The sequence below is a fragment of the Mesitornis unicolor genome, unplaced genomic scaffold (genome assembly GCF_000695765.1).
Source record: "Mesitornis unicolor isolate BGI_N332 unplaced genomic scaffold, ASM69576v1 scaffold3635, whole genome shotgun sequence".
Lineage (NCBI taxonomy): Eukaryota > Metazoa > Chordata > Aves > Mesitornithiformes > Mesitornithidae > Mesitornis > Mesitornis unicolor.
The window spans coordinates 14,758-32,383 of NW_010187338.1; the positions used below are offsets into that span (position 1 = coordinate 14,758).

The following is a 17,626-nucleotide window of genomic DNA, read 5'->3' on the forward strand; positions in this document are numbered from 1 at the left end:
AACCCTGCCCTGTCCCTTGCAGTGGCTCTGTCCATGCTCTTCCACGAGTTCAACTTAGGAACTCAATGAAAACCCTTACACAAAACTCTTACACAAGAGCTGCCCAACCATTACTGACTGTAACTAGCACTCGGGATCTGAGGAGCAAGGACCGGTTTTCAGACAGACAAATATCACACTTAAACCCCCAAAATGCTGACATACAAGCTCAAGCCTCTTCCCTACCTTTCCCTTCTGATGGTGCCAGTAACTCCTGCATGATTTCTTCAGCCACCAGCTCTGCCACGCTCTGGGGCTGCAGGCCCTGCGTGGAGATGAAGGCCTGGGCTCTCCTGCCCCTGTCCGGCTGACGGGACGACAGGATCGCCCGCAGCACGTTTTCGGGGTCGCGGGCTGACATTTCACTGTAGGAGCAGTTCAGTTCCTAGGAAACACACACACACTTAGAAAACCTACCCCAGAAATTCCAGTCCTGAACACAGGGACCTGCAGGACATCTTCATGATGAGCAGACAAAGCTCAGTTTAAAACTGCAAACATACCCCATCCTTACAGTGGGTAACAGTGCCTTCACCTGAGCAGCTCCAGTATCACTGTTCTCCACACCAGGATGGCACCTGAGTACTTTGTGTTTGGAGCCTGATACCCACAGAGCTGTCACCATGGGCAGAGATGCTTTCCTGAACCAAATCTAAACCTTAACACTTAAAATACCTGGAGAAGCCTGCAGAGCCCTTCTGTGCCAGAACTTCTAAGGCAGCTGCTGCCTCCTTGTCTACTTTGGGGTTGGTGTTGATTCCGAAGGCATCCACAACACAGACCTACAGCAAAGGGCTAGATGAACAACATCTGCTCCAAAGATTATCAGAAAGGCACATCAAAGAGAGACAGGGGCTGAAATCTGGCTTAGCTGGGGCAGAGGCAGGGGCCTGGGGAGCCTGGAGTTGGGTTCATTTCAACACTTCACGCCCAGGGAGCATCTGGCCATTTTTCCACACAAAGCCTTGGCAATTCCAGCCTCTGAGGCTCGTTTCAGGCACCTGGTGAGTACTTTGACCACTCTGTGCTTTCCTCCACAGCACTGCTTGATACAAACCGCCTGTTTCTTCAATGAGGCACCTACCTTAGAGAGCTCATACAAACAGAGGACCTGTCTGCAGTAGTTCCTGCCATGGACACATTCATCTGTGAGAGCCTTCAGGCTGGTAACAACCTGGTCATCTGGAGATGGAGCCACGAGGTGTGTCCAGTCGTCTAAGCTTGATGCTGCAAACAAAAATACTATAAATGCCTTTCTCATAAAGGTAGACAGAACACAAATGAGCCAAAATACCCACAATAATACCTCAGATGTAAAATTCCTAAGTGTAAGACAGCATAAGGGTTCGGCAGCCTTTCTGATGGCTTAGGCTTCATTTACTCCTCCTATTCCTGTTCAGCTTTACACATGTTAGCATTAGAAAGTCATATTCCAGCTGACAGCTTCTGCATTCAGACTTTATAAACATGCACATTTTATAGATAAACATTTCCAGCCTTAGCCTTGCTATTAATTAGAAACACTAACTCCTTTATAATGTACACAGAATTCAGAGAAAAAATGAAAGCACTTCCACGTTTCAGCTCCAGAAACGCACTCAGGATGCACCAGAGTGTGTACTCCAAAAGCAGGAACGGGGATGACCTGCAGTGCTACGTTACTGGAGCAGAACTGTGAACTATAAAGAGTGAGCAGTTAAGAGCCTATAGAAACTGCCTACAGAAAGGCCCTGCCTGAAGCACACACAAGCCATGCATGTTACAAGCCTTCAAACTCCTTTCATGGGAGGATTTATGACCAAGGACTTTACCTGCTGTCAGGAAGACCTTATTTCCTGCAGGAATTTTGGGGGAAATCAACACTGTAAGAAAAGAGGAAGAACCCAGTGGACCCCCAGCCCTGGTATTAACTGCTCGCTGTTACTTACTGCTGGGGACTCTGCTTTGCGGAGCCACGCTGCTTTCAGGCGTCTTCTCCTTCACTGCAAGGAGAGCCTGACTGTCTGAGTGCAGTCTGGCTGCAACAATGTCCCCTGCAGCCAGAGCTCTGCAGTGCAGCACCAGCGAAACGTCTCTGTCGTAGAAACGGAAATACTGGCAGACACGGCTGGCCTCGTGGACGCTGCCTTCGTCGAGCAGGGATCCCACCAGGAGCCTGAGTGACTCCTCCTCATCGTTACTCATCGGCTGCGCAGCCTCTCCGAATGCAAGCGCCTCTACTCTGAGGTGCTTGGGTGTGTTCAGAGCAGGCAGCTTGGAAAAAGAAAACTCCTTAGCTAAGTTATCGAAGGTAAGATCCCCGTTCACAACGTGGGAGGAAAACCTCGGCTTGCCTGACCCCTCCTCTGTGGATAACGTTTGTTGGGCGATGCGACAAATCCAGATCTGCTTCTCTATTTCTTCTAATTTGGGCAGGGACACCGAGTCGTCCTTGGCCAGCCAGTGGCCAGCCAGGGTAAGCAGCAAATGTCGCTCCATGAAGCTGTGTAACTTCTCGTGAGCTGGAGATTCAAATACTGTGCTTGCCTGGTTAAGAAAAAAATCCGACGCGGCTTTGTTGGAGATTGCATTTTTCTCGAAGCTGTCGTTACATTTTTTCCAGAATTCAGTTCTTGTCTGGTTCTGATGCCACTGTCCAGTGTCTCTTAAGTGATGCAGATCTCTTAGAACCTGCAAAAAAAAAATCACAAAGGTTTTAAACACCTACAAAATTCACAGAGGTTTTAAACAACGGCAAAATTCACAGAGGTTTTAAACAACCCTCTTTCCAAAGCAAAGAACTCACACCGGATGGCTAGAACACTGAAAAACAGAATTTAGATTGTCTCAGTATGCAACAAATCCATCTATCACCAAATAAAACTGATAGCACAGCAAGTAAAAGCAGTAAGAGAATAAGGAAAGCTGCACTGTCCTCTTCAGCTCAGCACTTACAGTCAACTTGTTTGGTGCGCTTGCAGTTAAATAAAAAGTGATTTGAAGGAAAACCCTTGTTTCAGGAAGACTGAGAAGTGACTTCCCAACACTGCCAGTCACAGGGTGTTGGAGGTGAACATCAGGATGTAACCGTACCGTACCTCTCGGATAACGATGTTGTCCACGGGCAACTCAGCCAGCGCTGCCACCTCCCGTGCCAGTGAGAACCTGCCTTGCTCTTGCAGCTGCTCCAGGATCGATCTGCACTCGCTCTGAAACGCCTCCATGCTGGAACTCGTTAGCACGGAGCGGTTAATTGATACGGAGGAATCCTGCAGGGTCTCACTGAGCGCACAGAGCTTCTTCACGTAAGGGCCTGTTTTAAAAGCGCATACACAATTAAAGGCAGCTGGTTTTTAAACCTGAGGAAATCCTGCTCCTTCTTTCAGCATGCAGCCCTGCCAGGGGAGGAGCAGGGATTTTACACTCTAAAACCTCCAAGGGACTGAAAATAAGCTCTAAATGCATAACTTCTGTAGATAATGTGTGCACTCCTCATCAACACTTGAACGTACCCATTCTCCTAAACACTTACACACACAAGTACACTTTCACCACTGCAATTCAAGCCTTATGAGGAGCGGCTGAGGGAACTGGGCTTGTTTAGCCTGGAGAAGAGAAGGCTGAGGGGAGACCTCATCACCACCTACAACTGCCTCAAGGGAGCTTGTGGAGAGGTGGGTGCTGGGCTCTTCTCCCAGGTGATGGGGGATAGAACAAGGGGAAACGGCACCAAGCTGTGCCAAGGGAGGTTCAGGTCAGAGATAAGGAGGAAGTTCTTTACTGAGAGGGTCGTCAGAAGCTGGAACAGGCTGCCCAGGGAGGTGGTGGAGTCACCATCCCTGGATGTGTTTAAAGAGCGGGTAGACGAGGTACTTAGGGATATGGTTTAGGGGTAGACAGGAACGGTTGGACGTGATGATCTCAGAGGGCTTTTCCAACCCAGCGATTCTGTGTAATTCACCATAAGGACCAACTTCAGCTATACAAAGTCTCATACAAAAATAAAACAGCCTGAGTACACTTAAAGCAAACATTTTCAGTCACTCCAAAAGCATTGGATACGGTCTTTAGATTAAAGCAGTAATAGCAGCTAACAGAGGAAGCTGTATTTACCATCGAGTAGAAGATGATCTGTGGCAGCAAGCAGCTGCAGGAGCTTTCCTAGCTCATACTCCGTTCCACATTGCTGCATCATCAGTTCAAGAAGGAACAAAGCTTGTGACTCCATCCATCGCACGGGCAATTCTGAAGCTGCTGCTTCGCCTTCAGTTTTAAGCTGTGCAGACAACAATTTTTTAAGAGTTGGGTTTGTTTGGGTTCTTTTTGCAAAGATATTCTGCATCTCGGTGGGAATCGCACTGGAAATGGGAGGTGCACCAGATCTACCTCCTCCTTTAAGAAACAACGACCTGCCATTCCCAAGGGGACGCTGATCCATCACTGTTCTACGTTTGACTTTGATCTGAAAGTTCTATGGCAGGGGGACCACCAAAGAGATAAAAGATGGGAGAAGGGTCAGAAACAGGTAGATAAACTGCCAGGTGAACAGCTCTCGTCACAGCACTTCGTAAGCGTCTTCACTGTGTGAGTGGTGCACAGGAAAGGAAACACACCCAGCCTGAGCCTGAACTGCAGGAAGGAAAACCACTAATGACACGGAGTGTTAATTAGCAAGGTATTCAGGGAATGAGAAAATTGTGAAGGAAAGAAATTCAAACACTTGTGAAAACCTGTGTGTGATAAACAAGGAACACTGCATGAAAACCAACTGCTAAGCCAGTGTTTTAATCGCCGTGTGTGATTCAGTTCACTGAGCCGTTTCCAGAGAAAAGCCCACACAGCTACCAAAACCAAAGCAGTATCACAGACTTCTGCAGAAGCTCTGAAACACAGGCAAAAGCGTTGTCTGTCTTAAACAGACACTCTCTGTAGGTTGCTGGTTTATCAGCTCAGTATTGACTTGCCCTGGTCAATAGAGAACAGAGAATATCCCCAGAAACAATTCAGTTTACCAACAGTGGTCCTGCTTGAGTCAATGCCAACCCTCAAGCAGGAAACTGCTCACACAGGGAGGATGACGTTGTATTTCAATCTGCCCATATCAACTTAAAACAAAAGGATTCAGAAAAATACCCTGCAGGTTCCGAATCGTCAAAAATGTTCTTCAATCAGCCACCAGCAATGAGAAGAATCTGCTGAAGCTGTTCACAAATGAGCTCCCAGACCATTCTAAGCACACCATTTTCATTATTTTCATATGTGACATTAGGTGCCTGTCCCATTCCAACAAGGGAAAAGCATTTAGAGAAAATGAATCTTCTTACCTTTGTGAGGCTTTCCTGAAACTTGTCCAGTTTGGTTTTAGCTTCACTGTATTTTTTACAGTTCATACATAGTTCATACATCTCCAGTATATACAGCAAAGGAGAATCCTTCAAGACATAAAAATAAGTTATAATTATTTCCTAAAAGTACCTCAATAAATGCAGAATTTAGAAAAAGGCATTATCTCACCTTTAAAAAGAGCTGGAAGCCATTCAGAAGAGTTTTACTTCTTTGCTTTCTTAAGAAGACTTTCCAGATAACTGCCAGGTCGTGAAGATCCCACTCGTGATTTTCCGCCGAGCTCTGAACGTGGTTTGTTGCTTCAGCTCTGGTAACATCATCCACAGCAGTGATCATCCACACACAGAGACAGTGAAGAATGTTTGCATCCTGCCAAATGCCACAACCGATGGGTTTACAACAGAGAAAACACCACCTCATTACGGATCACTTGGCCAAAGGTCTCATGCTGTCCACAATTACAACAGAAATTGAGGAAAAGCCTCAATGAACGCGACCTACGTACCCACCACTTCACGTAACCACGCACTACTACCACTTTTTAATTACTTATCCCTCTAAAATAGAAATAACCTCAGCAATGCTCACCTGGAAACACGCTGCTAGCACGCTCAGAACAGGAGCGTGCGCTCTCAGTCCTTCAGTCAGGAGGTAACGTGAAGGGCTGGAGTGCCCCTGGCACTGGAAAAGGATTTGGAAGAGACTGTCTGCGTATCTGCTCTTCACCACGCTGGCGGTGCCGCTCTCAGGGCTCCCCGCATCGGGACACAAAGGTGGCAACTTCTCCAACGCCAACAGCAAGTGATCTTGTAAAGCGGGAGTGAAATCTTGAAGGACAGAAATGACCTAGGAAAACACAACCAAACACATCTGTGCAGAGCGAGACCCAACGAGAACGAGGGAGGAGAAGGACGGAAGCACTACTACGCAGAAAAGACAAAACATTCTTCAAATCTCATTTTTTAATACATCTTTGGAGACTTAGAGAGGAAAACTCACTCTGTGGGTGTGAATTATTCTAAAAAGATATTGAAGCTCATCGTTTTACGTGGAGCTAAAATGCCTTGGAAACACTCGTTTCTGGCATATCTGTCACACTAACAGTGCATCGTGACGCGTCCAGCCAGTTGCTATGTGTAATTACATGTTTTTCTTTGCAAGATAACAACAAACTGATCCCAGTTAAAATCCTAGGCCTGCTAAGCACCGCCTGACCTGGAATCTTCCAGTGAGCTTCCTCACATTTTTCCTTCCTTTTTTCCTGTTTTGAACATCACAAAGTACATTCTGGACAAACTCTATCTTCATTTCAGACCACGGATTGCTCACCTCGTCCGGCCGGTAGCCGTGCAGCTGGGTCTGGATGATGAACTGCAGCCAGTCGCTGGATCTGGCACATTCCCGTAGGTAAGATGTACTCAGGGCAATACGATGGAGTTTACAGAACTGCATTACCAAGGACCACTGCCTTCTGGACTCACCAGAGGTCCTGCATGCAACGTCAAGAGCTTCAGCTGTAATTAACTGGCATTTATATCAGACGTTAACAACGTATAAACCCATCGTGTGGCCCAAGGGTGTCTGAAATACCCAGGCTATATTCTAAATTCAAATACTGTTGTTCAGATCACTGCAATAAAACACACAGTACAATTCAGAGTTCAATCTCAATTGAACGTAATCCTTTAAATCATGTTTTACTCACTTCTCTATGCCTTGATGCTCAATTGCATCCCAAAAGGCTTCTTCTAAGGAGACAAGGACTGCTGCTGCTGCTGCTTTTTCATCACCAGCCAACTTTGTTAACTTTTCAACTGTTTAAAAGAACACAAGGCTATTTCTGAGATGCCATTTGGGATCAGAGTAGGGGTAATATTTTCAAAAGTACCAAAATCAATAAGAAGAGCAAATCCTATCGATGTAAACGTTTCAATAACCAAGTCTGGCACCAAAGTGGCTACTTGATTTCTGAAAAAAGAATTTCAACTTTCAAATCACAACTTTTTTTTACAATAAGCTCTACCTGTAGTTTTAAATAACGTATTTTTTAGGATTATCACAAAAGCATAAATAAATGCCAGCAGTTTCCCAGCCGAGACAAGGAGACACCTGTGGACCTATAGCTAGAAATTCAACTTTCTGATGTGATTGCTAGGATGAATTTAATTTCCTTATGGCTTTGAACATCTGATTTCACTGCAGCTGCAAGAGTTTTCAAGTAGGAAAGAGAAAAGAGATTTGGTGATGTCCCTTTGTTTAGTTCCCTAGTTATATTACTACAACATTAGGCAGAACCTTACTAAATATCACACTGAGCCTTAGGCAGCTGTTGGATAGTATCCATTAGATACTCCTGCAATTATGGCTCTGTGTCGTATAACAGATTTCCCACCTTATTTTGCATGCCAGATTCAAAATGCACCTTAAAAATTAGCAAGAAGCAGGAATAAAAGAGCAAAATCTGTGACTCTTCAAAGGACAGGATGCTTTTCCTGCACTCCTGAGAAGTTAGGGACCATTTTTCAACCCATCTCTGCTTCTCCTCCAACAAATACAGAGCACCCTAGTTTAAAACAAACAAAAGACACTCTTACCCAAAGATTCTCTTATCTGATTGTGCTGAGATCCTTCATTTCTAGTTCTGTAACTGAAAATTAGGTTTGCAACTTTAATGTCGACTCTGAGCTTGAGGCTGTCGAGACCGAGCAACTCCAGAAAGCAGACACAGGCTGCTCCCACCGAAGGGACACCAAAGGAAGACAGAGCTAAAACACAGGCTTCACTTCCTGCCTGCTGAATCCTGGAACGAAAGAACACCGGTTAGCACACACGATTTTAACCAATTTTCAAATATTCCACGTGTAAACAAGTACCCACAAGGTGTAATACACCCACAGACATTAGGAGCATGTATGATATTTACCAATGAAAAGTTTCATATTGATGAAAAATGCTGGTATGAGAATAAAGCCTCACACGTGGTTTGCAATTTAACAAACTTTAACAAAAGCTAAAGCCAAAGCATTTGACACTGTAACTAATAAAATCCATCTGTCAGCTTCAGTGCCAGAAGTCCCACTGCAGAGTTTACAACCCAAGCACTGCAGCACAAAGGACCTGACCTGGATCTGAGAGTTGCACAAATGGTGAAAAGAAACAAATACATTAATACACAAACAAGACATCCAGGAACCAAGCGACTGTTCTGACGTAGCTCCTGCTAATTTCCAGTATACTTCATAGTAAATGTAATACATTCAAGCAAGATGTGTAATTTGGCTGCATCCTTTTGAACATCTTTTGAAGCTTCAGCCAGAAAATTTCATTCCCTCAATCTCCAGTCCATTATTTGTCTTATTAATTCAATAAACAAAGTGTCACCTTTAGGAAAAGACAAAGAAAAGGGGCATCTCTTTTCTATAAAGTGATCTGGAGATCACACATCACACCTGTGTCTGATGTGACTGGAACAGTTTTCACTTCTTGCTTTCATTGTGCAGGTTTTATTTAGCTAATTCAAATTAAAGCTCCCCTTTTGGGTGACATTTCATTTCTACCCTACTTGATGCTAGACTGAACAGACTCCTAGGACACCTGAGATTTCGAGAGATGTAATGCACACCACATCATTGCTGCTGGGGAGGATTAATGTCACTCCACGTGCTAGGTTAAGAGCTTCACAGGAACCATCCAATCATCATTTCTGAGAAGACTTACGACTGCTTGGGGGATTTGCTCTTTATTAACTGCTGGACCAAAAATGTACCAAAAGCAAAGGATGGACGGCCATGGTGCAAATAGTACAAGAAATCCAGTCGTTCCATTACAGCGTATTTGTTCACCAGTTCAGGGGATGAAAAATGAGGAAAGTCACTTGATGCATCTAGGGAGAACGTCATCGTTATCATGTGTTGATAAGCACTTGAACTAAACACGAGAAAATGCCTTTCAGCTACAAAACGGGAGATGACAATCCCATACCTCTCTTCTCGTTCTAATTCAAATCTCTGCAACCCCAAACCCCACTGAAATTCCAGTTCTCATTTGAAAATCAGAACTCTAGATCACTTCTTAGGCTCTCAACTTGCTTTTAAAGGAAAACACTGCTTTTCTAGCTCATAGTGTGTTTAGGGAAAAAACGTGTCTGTGAAGGGCTTAATGGAAAAATGTAACTTATCTAGGATTTAGCTTCAAAACAAAATGTCAGTAAATTACATTATTTTCTGGTTAAAGATATGGCCCTTTCAGTAAGTTCATCTGCCAAATAATTCCTCTGGAAGTTATTTTATCCTAGGCGCTGGAGCTAGAAAAGCATATAAAACTTGAAAGTAACATACCTGATACAGCGAGAGTATTTGTAGACTGCCAGCCAAATAATTTAGAGGGATCAAACGGCACTAATGCCTGAAAGATAAGAAACAAAATGTACTGAGACAGCTTAAGACTTTCACATCAGACCAGAGTATTTTAGGGAGCACTAGCAGCAATTGGGAATGGCTGTGCTGCCACCAAGCTGTGCTGTGTCTTCTGCAAAGGCAGTGTTTATCTGCTCCACAGGATCAGAACACAAACAAGTGCAAGGAAAAGAATCACACATCCCAGAATGTGAGGGCTTGGAAGGGACCTGGAAAGCTCCCCCAGTGCAACCCCTGCCAGAGCAGGATCACCAGAGCAGTCACACAGGAACACAGCCAGGGCTTTGGGTGTCTCCACACAAGGAGACTCCACAACCTCTCTGGGCAGCCTGGGCCATGCTCTGCACCCTCACACTGACAAAGTTTGGCCTCATGTTCACATGAACCTCCTGTGCTCCAGCTTGGGACCATTGCCCCTTGTGCTGGAATTGGGCACCCCAGAGCAGAGCCTGGCTCCTTCCTCCTGACACAAAAGTTTAGGCTTTGGTCGAAGGAAACAAGGAAAGAACATGCTTGTGTATTTTGCTAAACTGTGATCTTAGCAAAGTTAACACTTTTCCTACAGTGAATAACTTGAAGCATTTCTTCCAACTCTCAGTTTCTCTCATACCACAGATATGAAGTGAAAGGATTCGGGATTCCAAGGACCCAACCCACAGTCCCACCCTCCAGGCTTTAGCTGGAAACAAGCTTCTCTTTGCTTTTGTTCTGCCAAAAAGCATCACTGAGAAGCATTTTGTGTACCTGAAGGAGATGGTAAAGAGAGATGTCAGGTGGCAAAATTCCATGAGAAGTACACGGGGGAAAGAGAGCGGCTTTGAGTTTGGGGTAAGGAGTCAACGCCATTTTTAAGAGCTGTGGATCAACTTTCTTCAGAGGTTTCTCTGTATCTTCATTCTGAAGAACCTACATTGCAAGGAAGCAAAGTCATTTCATTAGGAAGAAGAAAGATTAAGATAACAATAAATCAATCTCTGAATGTGCCAAATGACCTCATGGAAACGTGACGTACAAGAGCAGCATAGAAAGTACAATTTTTTCCCTGTAAAATTATTTTCAGTTATTTTAGACTTAGCTTCAACAGTATCTAATGTTTTAGGTCATGTCTCAAAAAGCCATCTGTATTAATAAATCCTGCTCCAACGTGTGGTTTGCCAAGCATTTTTCATTTCAAAGTGTAATTGTTTGTAGTGTGCATTTTGCTCTCTATAGCGCAATGCACTGGTTAACACAAGGTACCCAGTGGGCTGAAGTTTTGGATGTGTCCAGATTTTCAGCTTTTAAACACAAAAACGTGGAAGCTGAGTAACACCTGTACAGATCCCAGCAGAGGAGCAGTCGGGTACCCACTGCTTCATTTCCTTGAGAGCTACAGATGATGATTTTACTTAAAAGCTATCCCCCAGCAAAAGGGGATACAAGCACACCATCATAAAATGGCATTGGTACATTTATTTTTATTAACGTAGGCCTTTGAGCTTTCAACACCGGATGAGAACTCCTCCAAAAGCCTCTCAACAACCTGCTGCACACAGTACCTGGTCAATACCTCCGGGCGCGTACATCGTAGTAGCGAGTGCTAACAGCGTTCGTCCCTCCAGCAGCATGCTGCTCACGCTGGCTTGATTACTGGGGATCAAGATCTGGGCATTGGCCAGGCTAGCCTGGAAAATCATCTTCGGATCTTAAAAAAAGAAAAAAAAGACTTAATTTCACACAAAGCCAATATTAAATTATTAGATCATGCATTAAAACTGCTCTACAACTACAAAAAATGCTGGAAAGTCCTGTTTTTTGTCAATAGTGATTTTTCTCGATTTACTTATAAATACGGAGAAGCTGCTCTGAATTTTACCAAGCTTGCCCTGATTTCAAACCACACTTCTACCCACACAGACTGATTTCAAACGAGCCACACAGTTTAAAACCGTATTGGTTCAATTCTTTATGCTACGCTGACCCCACTTTCTGAAAAAGCTTCACTTTGGTTTATTTTTGTAACTCGTCAATGTGTGACTCTACAGAAGACGAAATGTTTTTTAAAAGGTGAAGTGAGTTAAGGGCACAAATTCTACTGATTTTCAGTGACAATAACTGAAAAAAAGCAAACAAAATAAGGGCCAGAGAAGTCAAAATGCACCACAGGAACAAGAGGAAGCTTTAATTTTAGTAGTATATTCAATTTCTTATCAGTTCTCCTTCAGTTCAACCTGTCAGGAATATAATCAAAACGGAGGCAATGAGGATCACACACAAAGCAATTTTCACATATCTACAGCCTCCAAATCTTTATGTACACTGGAATTCTAATCCACATTTTACAGATGAAGAACTGATGCACATGTAAATGATTTGCCAAGGTCAGAAAATAGTTTGCAGCAAAGCAGAGAATTAAATTCGGCTGTGCCAAATACTCAGGTAGCGGCATTAACACGGGAGCACTTCCTGAGCCAGGCCTGCCTCCTACCTTGGGGATTACTGGCAACCCCTCGACACTGCACGAGAAATTCAAACCAGGGATGCGCTTCGTGCAATTCCTTGTTATCCAAAATAGGGCAGTTTGAAGGAGATAAACTGGAAATAAGATGAGAAGCAGCAGTGACAATGCAGCATTTGTAACCATCCTCTGCCCCAGTAGAAGACTATGGTAAAAATGAAGAGCATTGGTGATACAGTGACTTGATTCATGCATTCCTATGAAGGAGTCAAACAACATCACCCTTCTCTGCAAGATGTGCGGTTTCAGCTGATACGGCAGCTCTGACAGCTCCCTTCTTCAAGATGATGTTTCTGTGCCTGCCTGCCTCTGTAAATCAACGTTACAGTTTCCAGACCTGACAACCCAACACTTTGCAAAGAAGGGACTTGATTCACAATTATCACTCTGCATAATCTGAATATTTGATGCAAACTAAAACTGATTATACAAACAAACACCACAAGATCTGCTGGCTTCTCTCTTGTCCACTTTGACCTTCTTAATAATTTCACTGTTAGACTGGAGTTACAGCTAAGAAATTTTAATAGCCAAGTATTCATTAAGTGGACAGTATTTGTATACTTCCAATGCCTAATTTTTCTCCTTGAAGTCCCAAGTAATCCTTATTTAGATGGAAACCAGCAATTTCTTCATTTGTGAATGCATCAAGAATGAACTCATACTTGTGCTCAAGTGAGAGAGTTTCTGAAGAACAAGCTGGTTTGGCTCATTTAAGGCTGTATTGCTTTTAAGATCATATAATTATAATTGTTTCCTTTGATGACTGACACACAAATTAATCTTGACAAGACAACCTGAGTACAGGTTCAAAATCCAGCATGAAACCTAACACACTGCCCTGCAGTTTTTCAGTAAATGACACTGTGACCCAAGTTTTTCTCACCAAACAGCAAGGGTTGAGGAAAACTCTTCCTGGCAGCTACTAAAATTGTGTTTTGTTATTTAAGTCTGCATGAGATTTGAGGGATGAAAAGCATCCGTACCTGTAGTAGTCTAAGTAAGTGTATAAGGGATACTGCAAATTATGCTCTAGACAGTGAAGGATGAAGCGAGTGTGGAAGTCCAAACCCCCTGCAGCACTGCATTCTGGAACAGGGTGAGGATTCTGCAGAACTCCCCCGATGTAAGACAGTCTGTGCAGCAAAAGCTCAAAATCTTCCAACTCGGAGCGGACAAAGATTCCATTTCTATCAGAAAAGAGAGAAAGCACCCACACTGATCAGACAGTGACACCTCCAAGAAGTTCTGAAGGGGGTTTTCAGTTCAGAATTATAAAGCAGACCTTTCCTTCTAGGGATTACCTCACTACTGAGGCAAACACAACAAGCTACATCTGCCAGTGCTCTAGCAGTGCTGCATTTACTGCAGCTCACTGCAGAGAACCAGGCGTGAGCAGTGAAACACTCTGAGCTTTAAATTTTCTCCTTTACATTAAAACGGGCATCAGGAACATCATCATTATGAAAGATCGAAGGGCTGACAGAGGATTCCTATTGCTCTCACGTTTTCAAGTAACGGAAAGTGCGAGTACACCACTAAAATTAAATTTACTAACGGATTTGTGCCGTTTCAAAAAAAGCACTAAATACCATATAAAAACGAATATGTAACAAAGATTCCTTTAACATGCACTTCTGTAACTATCTGGTTTTTGGCTTCACATAAGGCAGAAATTTTGTATAATATGGATTAAGGGCACATACCTAGCCAGCTTGTTTAATATATCATTTCTCATATAGCTACTACATAACATGTTCCGGTCCATGACGTCTGGAGCAAGAGGGGGCCAGTTGGTCTGTCCACACAGAGTCTGGCTGGGCTCACGCTCGTCGATCCATGAACAAATGTTAAGCCAATCGTGCTGGGCTGTCAAGTGCATCCAGAGAATCTCAGGGTTACAGCTCTTGAGCTCTGCGTTTCAAAAAGGCAAACTGATGAAACCAGCACAAACAAGCACTAGGTAGGGAAATACTGATGTTTCTTTATACGTGTACACATTTTTAATGAAAAGTTGCAAATCTGATGCTGAGATTAAGCCCGCTGTTACAGCCTGTCAGAGCTCTATGTTGGAAGAGCTAAACACAACGCTACAGTATAATAAGCTTTACAGAACGTAGCAGAGTACAGCATTTCAACCAGTGGCCATGCCTCAGACAAGTCCCTTTCAGCTAATCCCTAATTTTTCTTTACAGGAAAACCACAGATCCTTGTCATGACACACAGGATGAAGCACATCGTTTACCCATTTTCACTGAGTGACCTACTGTTGTGTATAGCATACTATGTCAAAGACAGATTTTTAACTCACAATTTCTTCTAAGCCCTTAGTAGCAGAATACTTGCCTTGGCGTGGTTTTCTGGGGAGAAGAATCATTTCCCGAATAAGCTCATCCCACCACTGAGCCCAGTTAAACATCACTCTGACCCTCCTGTTGTGAGCCCAATGTCTGTCGTAATTCAGTGAGTCCAGCACCGCCGTGTGTCTGGAAAGGTCGTGTTCCTTTCTCCAGTTCTTGAAACTGCAATGAAGCTTTGCATTAGGAAGCCTTTCTAGCACTCTTTGTAACAACAGTCCACAGTCTAACAAATAGAAGATGATGAATGGATCAACTCATTTTGTTAGTCCATTTTGAAGAGGGTTCTGGTAGAGGGATTTACTACAGCTAAAAGTCTGAGAGTGCACATGAGAGCAATGGGCGATGAATTAACTCATTTTTCCAAATGACAAGTAGTATAACATTTTTACAATTATTTAACTGTAAAACGATTCGTCCAGGTTTAGTCTGCAATACCATGGGTATCACGGATCAAAACTAGAGCAAACAATCCATCTGAACATGTTTCACTTGGTCAATAATCCTAACAATATCCTCTGTTACTAAAAACACTTCCTTTATGGTGATGATGACATGAACAGAAGCCCTGTGTTACACTGACAATAGCATGTCATGGTTCAGCCTGGAAAGAACACGACAGCAATCGTCCCATTAATGAGAAAAGTAATTAGTTCCCACACCGACCCTTATCTCTGCAAATGAAGACCAGCGTGAAATTAATGAAGTTACAGAAGACTCTATTAGTGCAGTAAATCATATGCGACGTAGAAGCCAGCACATTTTAAATCCTATTAATGTTATTAATTAATAATTAAAACTGATAACCCACATTACCTGGAAAGAGACTGAATCTCTTTATTTTCTTGGAAGGACTCCGAGTAAAAGCTTTCAACCTGGTGCACAAAGTCTATCATTTTCTTCTCTTTTTCAGAAAAATAATTTTCTTCTCGTAAAACTTTCACCTTTAATTCAAATTAAAGTATTACCTCCGATTACAATTTTTATCTACTTAAAGGTGTACACGAACCTGCAAGTGTAAAGAGTTAACCAACTGTAGGAAAAAATGCTGGAAGCATTGAGGTCAATACACTTAAATTTCAAGAGGGCCAGGACCTCATAGTGTGTGCAAGCAGAGGAGCACTACATGAGAGCCTGAACAACGAGATTACCTTTTAATCAAGTTTTACTCTAACTGCAAATATAAAAGAATCACAGAATCACAGAATATGAGGAGTGGGAAGGGACCTGGAAAGCTCCCCCAGTGCAACCCCTGCAGAGCAGGATCACCAGAGCAGTCACACAGGAACACGGCCAGGGCTTTGGGTGTCTCCACACAAGGAGACTCCACAACCTCTCTGGGCAGCCTGGGCCATGCTCCAGAACCCTCACACTCACAAACTTTGGCCTCATGTTCACATGAACCTCCTGTGCTCCAGCTTGGGACCATTGCCCCTTGTCCTGGCATTGGCCATCCCAGAGCAGAGCCTGGCTCCTTCCTCCTGACACTGCCCTTTCCAAATGGATCCCCAGGAATGAGGGCACCCCTCAGTCTCCTCTGCTCCAAGCTCAAGAGCCCCAGCTCCCTCAGCCACTCCTCAGCAGGAGATGCTCCACTCCCTCCATCACTTTGTGGCCCTGCTGGATTCTTTCAAGCAAATGTCAATGACATGTTTCAGCAACCACATTGCAGGGATGCAGGGACAAAACCATACTGAAAATCTCTTCAGTACAATGCTTCTTCTCAGCATAAAGACACATCAGACGCAAGAACACCAGCCAGACAAAAAAAGCCTTTTCTACACTTACCAACAGATCTCGGACGTGTTTGTCAACTGTGTAGAAACAAATCTTACGCAATTCCTCCTTCACATCAAAGCCCTAACAAAAAAAGAAGATACTCATTGTATGCAAACCGTACAATCGCAGCTGTACATTGACAGAAGAAATGCACCTGCTTCCTTCCAGAGCACACAATCTCCTACAACCAGGCCTGTGATACTCGCTTCACCGGTTCCTAAAGGTGTCACAATAACCCAGCGATGTGTGTGAGGTCTCCAGCATGTCTGGATACACCACGTGTACCCTTTCATACCTGACTTGCCAGAATCACCTTTACCCTTTGCTGATCACGACACCTCATAAATAGGCTCCCTCAGCACTCTGAAGGTCCAGTAGTGACCAAAGCAGTTCTTTCAAACAAGTTAATTTCCACTGTATGTGGTAGAATCAACACATCCTTAAGACAGCAAAATGCTCCCCACATTTAGCATTCATTTCTTTGGTTACTCACGAGGAAGTGTCAAGAACTATCCACGTGCTTACTGAACACCTCTCACCATATTTCTTAGAAGTTCTGAGGCCTCTCTGGTATTGTCCTTCAGGAGCCGGTCATAGACCAGATTCAGACCTGTCTGAATAAATTCTTGTCGACTTTGAGCAGGATGCTGATGCATTCGGAAGAAGGTCTGGGCCTCTGGCATTTTGTTGCTTAAGATGGCATCAGCAATGACTTCCTAAAGAAAAAAGGGTGGGGGGGAAACAGAGAGAAGGTTGGTCCCTTCCAACTCCTAATATTCTGTGATTCTGTGAAACACAACTCTGGAACGAACTGACCCCGTTAATCTTCAGTATTACTGTCTTCATGACCCCTTTATTGATATTTTTGCAATAGTTTAAAGATGTTTCCGTATTAATAATTTCCTCAGATAAATTCAGTAAGAATAGTAAAATGCAGATTACTCCTCTTTACCTCTGGTGTCAGTTTTTCCCATGCCTGGCTTTCTTCTAACACAGGGAGGACTTCATCAAGATCTCTTCCTGCATGCGCCGCATTTATCTGTGGCTGAGGATATTTTCTCAGAAATTTTCTAAGCTGAATAATGTAATCGGTTAAAACATCTGCACCTTTCCGCAGGAACTGATCGGGTTCTGTCAAGAGAGAAGTCACACAGACATGAACAATACAGCATTTTTAAGATATTATATATTAACATAGTAAATATAAAAATATT

General features: G+C 43.5%; 1 protein-coding gene across 1 annotated transcript in view; it reads right to left on the reverse strand.

Annotated features, from left to right (window-relative positions):
- The window catches only part of SPG11 (spastic paraplegia 11 (autosomal recessive)), a gene marked incomplete at its 5' end in the record, with an annotated part of 22,146 nt that extends 4,603 nt beyond the window's left edge, over positions 1-17,543 (reverse strand). The window contains 23 exons of the mRNA XM_010185401.1: positions 226-424; positions 1,124-1,266; positions 1,968-2,709; positions 3,117-3,331; positions 4,132-4,294; positions 5,343-5,450; positions 5,533-5,733; positions 5,953-6,210; positions 6,694-6,853; positions 7,070-7,178; positions 7,959-8,164; positions 9,082-9,247; positions 9,702-9,768; positions 10,524-10,685; positions 11,318-11,463; positions 12,247-12,353; positions 13,263-13,466; positions 13,983-14,190; positions 14,623-14,798; positions 15,450-15,577; positions 16,422-16,493; positions 16,952-17,128; positions 17,365-17,543. Coding sequence (XP_010183703.1) covers positions 226-424; positions 1,124-1,266; positions 1,968-2,709; positions 3,117-3,331; positions 4,132-4,294; positions 5,343-5,450; positions 5,533-5,733; positions 5,953-6,210; positions 6,694-6,853; positions 7,070-7,178; positions 7,959-8,164; positions 9,082-9,247; positions 9,702-9,768; positions 10,524-10,685; positions 11,318-11,463; positions 12,247-12,353; positions 13,263-13,466; positions 13,983-14,190; positions 14,623-14,798; positions 15,450-15,577; positions 16,422-16,493; positions 16,952-17,128; positions 17,365-17,543 — 4,296 coding nt within the window. The remainder of the gene's footprint in view (positions 1-225; positions 425-1,123; positions 1,267-1,967; positions 2,710-3,116; positions 3,332-4,131; positions 4,295-5,342; positions 5,451-5,532; positions 5,734-5,952; positions 6,211-6,693; positions 6,854-7,069; positions 7,179-7,958; positions 8,165-9,081; positions 9,248-9,701; positions 9,769-10,523; positions 10,686-11,317; positions 11,464-12,246; positions 12,354-13,262; positions 13,467-13,982; positions 14,191-14,622; positions 14,799-15,449; positions 15,578-16,421; positions 16,494-16,951; positions 17,129-17,364) is intronic.
- Between the last annotated feature and the right edge of the window lie 83 nt (positions 17,544-17,626).